We start from the raw sequence: 8,131 nt of genomic DNA, 5'->3' as shown, positions 1-8,131 counted from the left end.
TTCCTAAATACGGGCCTGATGTTAAGTGGTTTTACATCCCAGGTTTCGCTTTCCCCAGAGTAGAAAATTACATTCAAGAAGGTCTAGTTCCCACCCACCCACTTCCACACATGTCAGTATACTGGGACTCCTCGTCTGGACAATCATAGGGCACTATTCAAATACTCAGATACTTTACTTTTAACTCGAAAGCTAATTGGGTTTTCAATGTTTCTATTAGGCCTACTTTAGATATTTTAATGTAAATTACGAAGTCATGCTCATTTGCTTAACTTCTTTACCAAAGCCTCTCACATCCTCAATCCAAAACCGGCGTGGCCAAAAACAAATATATTCTTTCCGGAGTAATGTCGTTTGCCGGATCAAAATCGTCGGCGGACCGGAGTTGGCCCGTGGGGCCGGGGATTGAATACCGTGGCTCTTCATAAGTCACTTTGAGGCTTAAGGAGTGGGGTTGTTACCGTTACCTTCTTCATTAAAAAAAATATACAAATATTTGTGTGAACACTGCTCACATATTATCCTTATTTATTATAAAAGTAACTCTACTAAGCAACATTGTAACGTAAAGATCGTAATAATTCATTCATGCATTCATTCATTCACTTTTATTTCAGACATTGTCCATATGAAATACAAAAATAAATACCAGTACAAGTACATGACATACAGAGTACAACAAACTACCTCAAAAAAATAAATGAATAAATAACCAGAATCTGCCAATATGTTAATGATAGCCTATTATTTTATATAAATTCCAGAAATCAATAAAACTATGTAATGTTACTTCTCTATATATATATACTGTACACCATTAAAAATGAGAAATGTTTGAAAAAAAATCATCAACTAGTAATTTCAACTAACAGGCTTATCTAATATTAACAGCAAATTTATACCATACCATTAAAATATAAATTTGACTAAATTACTGTTGGTTGACTTCGGTAAAATGCATACCATAAAAACTTTTTATTTTTTGAATTGAAGCCCTGATGTAGCTGCTGGGGTGGGGAGGGTAATAATGTCAAGAGGCCTTGTTAGCGTTCAGCGCTATATAAGTCTAACATATTATTATTGGAAATAAGTCATTTTATTTATCTTTATCTGATTTTTATTTATTTTCATAGTTCCCTTCTCTTTAATATTTGCTTCTAACGTTTTATACTTTATTTTATATTATTGTCTGTATTGATGCCAAAAAAAGAAAGATAAAATCTATACACATATATAACTTATTTTTTTACTCTTATATAAGCCTAATCGTTGCTTATGTGAGTTTTTTATCTATAAAATGTCTTGTTTATTCAGTAATGAACAAATGGAAATTTGTAATAAATTCTTCATACGGCATAAATTCTTGCATGAAACTAAAAAATAATAAGAAAATTGTTTACAACGTAAAACGTGGTGTTATATATAGTAGACAACCGATAAATTAACCAAATTTAGAGTACATAGGGGCCTAATCTAAACGATAGCCCCAACTGAGTCATAATGTTCTACAGCAAGCTATATTAAATTATTACAGAAAATATTTCAAATCATTAAACGCTGGTGATCGCATTTTCAGCAGCCACCAGACATTATTCTGAGCAAAGCATTCCACTAGTTTCAACCAATTATCTGCAGATAATCATTTGGCTCTGTGCTTTGGTTCTCATTTGGAATACACGCATCAATTTCACTGTAATCCCCGCTAAACTGAAACTCAATTTGTTTCACTCTTCCTCGAATCGCTGGAACGCGAATAGTGTTCTTATAAGGTATATCGACATAGTCCAGTGAACTGTTCACTTTCTGGCTGCGGCCTGCGTTAATGTGACTAAATAGTTTGGGAACTGCATGATTGAGAGTCTGACCACGAACCATGGCATTTGCAATTCCTTTTTGGTTTCCAGTTCCTTTGCTTTTATCAACGTCTGGTAAGGAAAGATAAAACATATAATAGAAAATCAAAATTAACAAGTAACTCTCTAGTCTGTGGAGTAGAATAAGGACATTCTGGAGCTAATGTTACATCATTCATCCTAACTAGAGAGTATTCTTACTTATTGATTTTTGATACACAACCTCGTCAGCTGTGGTTTTCTGGTTTTGGACAACAGCATTATACGTCGCATACTCGTGTGTACCTTCAGTTACATAATCCTGATATGCAACTTTAGATACAGGTTTGTCATTTCTGTAAAAAAAAAAAGTGACTTTAGGTATGACCAGCAAAAAAACGCCTAGAGTGGTGTCCATTGTGAAAGAGTTACGCTGGGAACTCACTGCATCGAACGATCAGTGGCGGATTCAATGGGGCCCAGCCAGCGCGCCCCACCTCCCCTCCCCCCTAATAAATTGTTGAAAATTTTAAAGAATGGAGAAAATCATATTCAAATTTTAAGTTTGAGAGTGCAATTTCTGGCCATCTAGAGGTGCCATAATCACAAATTTTTTTACCTCATCCCCAACCATGGTGACGCTGAGGTGGTATACATCCTCCATCTGCGAAAGTACCTCCCTGGGCGCCCTCTATATTGAATTCTTGGATCTGCCACTAAAGACGGTCGTACGACAAATCCAACTCCGCTCCCTGTGAGCGGTAGACGACGTAACGCAATCTGTTGATTGTCGGTGGCAGTCTGAACGGATCGTCAATAAAAACGATCCGTTGTGCGTGCATCGTCGCGTTGTATTCTTCATAGAATCGCGTCGGCCGAAGACCGTCGGGCGCAGTGTTGAGTGCCCGGCCTCAGTTGTTTACTATAAAATACAAGACAACAATTAACAGATATAATATTAAATATGAATATAAAAATATATTACACGCAATTAACAAGGTTGAACTATATTGTGAGGTCAGGAGAGGAATATGGCATGGAATGTAATACAGTAGATAGGCTCTGTCTCTTATACACATGGTCACTCTATGCGCTCTACACCAAATTAAAAAAACAAAAATAATTTTTAATTTTACAAAATATATTTTACAAGCTTTGATGAAAAATAAGTGGCTTTTTTACTAGATATAGGCTACTGGTATACCCACTGGTGTACCAGTTCATATCGTATGACGTTAAATCATTATTCACCAATATTCCAACTATGAAAGCCATTTCTTTACGCGAGAAAGATTAGAACATGACACGTCATTAGAAAGTAGAACGTCACTTCCGATAACCCACATAATCAAAGAAGAGTTTTACCTACAAACCAAAGGCACAGCAATGGGATCACCAGTATCTCCCATAATTGCGGATTATATGGAAAACTTCGAACGTATGGCGTTAACCACAACATCACATCCCCCAGAGTTTTGGTATAGATACGTGGATGACACATTTACGAAATTACATCGAGACCGAATTGAAGAATTTACGGACCACATTAACAGCATCGATCTAGACACTCAATTTACTATGGAACAGGAACAAGACATGAAACTTCCCTTTTTGAACACATACACACATGTTAACACAGACACATCTACAAATGTTACGATCTACAGAAAACCTACGCACACTGACCAATATCTAAATTTTCAATCGAACCATCATCTAGAACACAAGAGGTCAGTGCTACGTTCTTTATTATACCGAGCAGAAAACATTATAAGCGAAGAAGAGGACAAAATTAGTGAAATTAACCACATACACAAAGTACTAGCGGCAAACAAATCCTAAGTGGATGTAGAAAATCCCACAAAAAGTAAAATTAACGGATAAAGACGAAATTAATGAAAATGAAAAGAAAATTCTTATTGCTCTCCCATACATCAAGGGAACATCGGAAGCCCTAAATAAGAGTTACAAAAGAAACGGAGTAACAGCTTACTATAAACCTTTCAATACACTGCGGACACAATTGGTCAAACCCAAGGACCCAACCCCAGTTAAAAAACAGTGCGGGGTCGTGTACGAAATTGAATGGGATACGTGCGGAAAAACGTACATCGGAAAATCCGGAAGATCATTAGATATACGTGTCAAGAAACATTTAAATCAACGTGTGCAAATACTTTCAGCGGTAGCAGAACATTATAAAATCACTGGACATAACAATAATTGGAATAAAATCAAAGTACTAACTAAAGAAACTAATTCATTCAAAAGGAAAATAAATGAAGCTATAGAAATTAAAATGAGAACGCCACCATTAAACCGAGATTGCGGATAATGAGCTACCACCCATATACAATAGCCTGCTACGTCATCACACGAACATCGATGCTGACGTGTCAGTTAACCGCCAGATTCAAACGGCTGACGAAGATGACGAGATGTCATCAAAAGCTCCCAGATACTAAACTACAACTCTGAAATGTAACTTACACTCTTTTTCTTAATAATATGATCACAATAATAATAATGATATTAATAATGACAATATATTGATAATCATATAATAAATGATAAAATATAATAATAATTAATAATAATGCTTATAATAAGATTCAAGATTCAAGATTTATTTTCGTCATACATAGTACATATATACGAGATTTGTTTCTTTGACTTGATAACAAACAGTGGAAATCGAATACTATAACACTACAACAATTAACAGATAAATTAAATATGAATATAAAAATATAAAAATATATTACACAAGGAATTAACAAGGTTGAACTATATCGTGAGGTCAGGAGAGGAATATGGCATGGAATGTAATACAGTAGATAGGCTTGATGATGAGATTATCAAAAGTGTTCGTTAAAGACTCTTATTGCACACGTTGATACGTTTTAAAGTTGGAATTATTCTGCCAGATTTACTAATTGTTATGAACTTATTAGTAAATCTTTCAGAATAATTCCAATAATAATAATGATGTTGATGATGATCAAGACGATGCCGCGCGATACCGATAACGACGGTTACAGTGACAACCTCAACGATAACTACAATGGTAATAAATGGTAATGATATTATAATTATAGCGATAACCATACAAATTTGAAAAATCGTTTAGTTGAAGTCATAACAGAATAACTTGATAGCATTATTACCCTGGTTTTGTTCTTCTCTGTCTACGTCGGATTAGCAAGTAACTTAGTAAAATCATAGCTATTGTGGCCACGACACTCGACGTTATCGCACTAGCAACAATCGACAAGTTAGGACCCGCGTTCATTTCCGATACAGTTTCCTTTGATTGAGTGGCGGTGGGCACAATTTTTGTAGTTGCTTGCTCAGCACATATTCCAGTATGTCTGCCTAAAACATGATTCAGAAAAAAAACATTATGTCAGTTTTATTGTTTCTTTTAACCTAAAATAATTGTTATTACAATAAATAAATAAATAACATATATCACGTACGTGTAACATCTCAATAAATACTGGTACTATTGAAGCGCAAAAAATAAGCAGTGCAGTTTTATCTAATCTATTATCTACATATGAATCATGTAGGCTATTATTTTTTCCTTCATTGAAAGAAAACGAAAGACACACAACAGACAAATACCAGATGCAAGCAATTGGAAAATTTAAATTAAACTAAATCACTTTCAGTTTATTCGCTCTTAATTTCATAGATGAAACCTGCAGGGTTTTACATGTTCCTGAACAAACAACGGACATTGGAACAACCTTCCCCCTCCCCACCCTTCTCCTTTTAAGGATTAGCAAATATAGGGCCTAAATAAAATGTTATGTTGGCGTAACCCGACCGGCCCTAGACATTTTTATTTAAATTTCACGATACAAGTTTACGTGTGCAAAGTGGGCGTGGTCGTGCCGTGCGTCACTCAAAATGATTCAAGATAGTCCAAGGGCGAAAAATATGACAATTATAAGCTTCAAAGGCTTATTTAATTGATTTTATAAAAAATAAAAAAATAAAAAAACAAAGTGGGCGTGGTCGTGCTGTCCGTCACTCAAAATGATTCAAGATAGTCCAAGGGCGAAAAATATGACAATTATAAGCTTTGAAGGCTTATTTAATTGATTTTATTTAAAAAAAAAATAAAATAAAGCAAAAAGCAAAAACCTGCCCTATTTTTTGGGGCCCGTTACGCCAACGTAACATTGTTTAAGGCATAGGTTATATTCTGTAATAATGGTGACAATATTTGAGTATGTATCATAACAGAAAATCATTATTTTAATTCAGAGGTATGCCAACTGACCCCTATCCTCAACTCAGGGGTGGCGCCAGCGGGGGAGCGGGGCGTCGCCCCCACCCCCCGTCGGGGCAAATCCTGGCACCACCCATGCCTCAATTCTCGCCAAGTAGTAACCTATGCTGCTCTCCTAAACCATAGCTTATCGCAATCGATATTTTTAATGTCTACACTATTCTGGTTAATAACGCAAACCCTCCCCGTGTTGACGATACCCGGGCAACAATTCTAAAATTTGTAAAACACATTACTAGATATTTATTTTTATTTTTATTTATTTATTTATTCTTTATACTGGGTTACCTCTTCAGTAAGAAGTTACTGTTCTCCCAGAGGGCCCAGTACATCATATCAGTCCTAGCATAAATAATTATAACATACTAAGTTATATACCCTCTCAACTTTTTCCACCCCTCCCAACACCACACCCGTGACTAATTACGGTACTTACCCGTGGACTCGCAAACGATAGTGTCTACCATACAAGTTGTGTTGCATTCATTATTTGTAATGTCTACACTATCGAAAAACAAGATTCTGTCCTTTACTGTAATTGTTGCACATCCCGAACTAATTTCATTATGTGGCGGGTTTTGGACATGAACAGTGAATGTACTGCCTTGCGATGATCTAAGGATACGTAGCACGTTATTTTTCAAAATCTCGTACTCGTCGATGCTGTTGATTACGGTGATGTTGCCGCCTACTTGTTCGCATTCACGCTGAGCATCAATACATGATCGGCCTTTTTTGTTCACTCTTATAAATTTGTAGCAATTTGGTGATGTAACCTTATACACATTGCTTCCTGTAAACACTAAGTTTAAAACGAGAATCATTATAGACTTCCTCTCTTATATAATGCATTATGGACGCATATTGCAATTTTGGTCATATACGCTTACATGTATCATAATTAATATTATCGTCTTTTCTAATTCTTTAAAACTAGCAACAACAAAAAATCGAACTAAACATAAATATAGGATCAAATTCCATTGATCCCAACACAATATCATACTTTAATTTAATAAGAGGAATAAAATGTGTAGGTTTAGTGATGTATAGAGGCTTATATCATTATTCTTTAATAAGATAACAGTGAGGATTATTATTTGCCATAGTCCTGTGTATCTTTGAGACACTGTAAATGTCAAAAGTGTGAATGGATGCAAAATGTCGATCAAAATAAAGGCCTCTTACATGCATGGGAGTGTGATGGGTGCTTGCGTCTCGAGCTCCATTCATCATTTTTAAAGTTTATTTATAGATAGCTAAATAATAACGTGTCATTTACTGTACATTGTATGCAATATTTAACGATAAAGTGAGTGAAAATGAGATTTTTTTTAATCTCAAATCAACTATTTTTTAAGCCAGAACATATTGACGTTAGTATTTCTGTCCTTTAAATGAGTTTACAAAAATAATGAAATATACAAACTTCATGATTTCGAAATCATACCCGCGAGTTTAATGTCTCCGTTTGGTTCTTTGAATTTCCAACCATCACTTGAGGGGCTGTCTCTTATACACATCTAGATGTGTATAAGAGACAGGTTTATTCGCTCTTAATTTCATAGATGAAACCTGCAGGGTTTTACATGTTCCTGAACAAACAACGGACATTGGAACAACCTTCCCCCTCCCCACACTTCTCCTTTTAAGGATTAGCAAATATAGGGCCTAAATAAAATGTTATGTTGGCGTAACCCGACCGGCCCTAGACATTTTTATTTAAATTTCACGATACAAGTTTACGTGTGCAAAGTGGGCGTGGTCGTGCCGTGCGTCACTCAAAATGATTCAAGATAGTCCAAGGGCGAAAAATATGACAATTATAAGCTTTAAAGGCTTATTTAATTGATTTTATATTTAAAAATCATTATTTTAATTCAGAGGTATGCCAACTGACCCCTATCCTCAACTCAGGGGTGGCGCCAGCGGGGGAGCGGGGCGTCGCCCCCCCCCCCCCCCCCCCCCCCCCCGCCCCCCCCCGCCCCCCCCCCCCCCC

General features: G+C 36.0%; 1 protein-coding gene across 1 annotated transcript; it reads right to left on the bottom strand.

Annotated features, from left to right (window-relative positions):
- Nucleotides 1-589: 589 nt before the first annotated feature.
- On the bottom strand, nt 590-6,661 carry LOC117107328. The gene is made up of 4 exons (XM_033248975.1): nt 6,569-6,661; nt 5,000-5,207; nt 2,055-2,188; nt 590-1,925 (listed from the first exon to the last, which is right to left on the bottom strand). Exons 1-4 carry the CDS (start codon nt 6,597-6,599, stop codon nt 1,618-1,620), a joined length of 681 nt encoding a protein of 226 aa, XP_033104866.1. The 5' UTR covers nt 6,600-6,661; the 3' UTR covers nt 590-1,617.
- Between the last annotated feature and the right edge of the window lie 1,470 nt (nt 6,662-8,131).

Source organism: Anneissia japonica, unplaced genomic scaffold (genome assembly GCF_011630105.1).
Source record: "Anneissia japonica isolate Jap-2015-1 unplaced genomic scaffold, ASM1163010v1 scaffold10331_len28855_cov121, whole genome shotgun sequence".
Taxonomy (NCBI): domain Eukaryota; kingdom Metazoa; phylum Echinodermata; class Crinoidea; order Comatulida; family Comatulidae; genus Anneissia; species Anneissia japonica.
Note: the sequence above shows the minus strand (reverse complement) of the source record. Positions and strands in the feature narration are given on the sequence as shown.

Excerpts from the sequence above, each read along its gene's own strand:
- LOC117107328 (XM_033248975.1), bottom strand. The coding sequence starts at position 6,599 with ATGGTAGACACTATCGTTTGCGAGTCCACGG. Across the intron at positions 5,208-6,568 it reads TATCGTTTGCGAGTCCACGG|GCAGACATACTGGAATATGT; the intron begins GTAAGTACCGTA and ends ATCATGTTTTAG. Across the intron at positions 1,926-2,054 it reads TGTGTATCAAAAATCAATAA|ACGTTGATAAAAGCAAAGGA; the intron begins GTAAGAATACTC and ends TTTCCTTACCAG.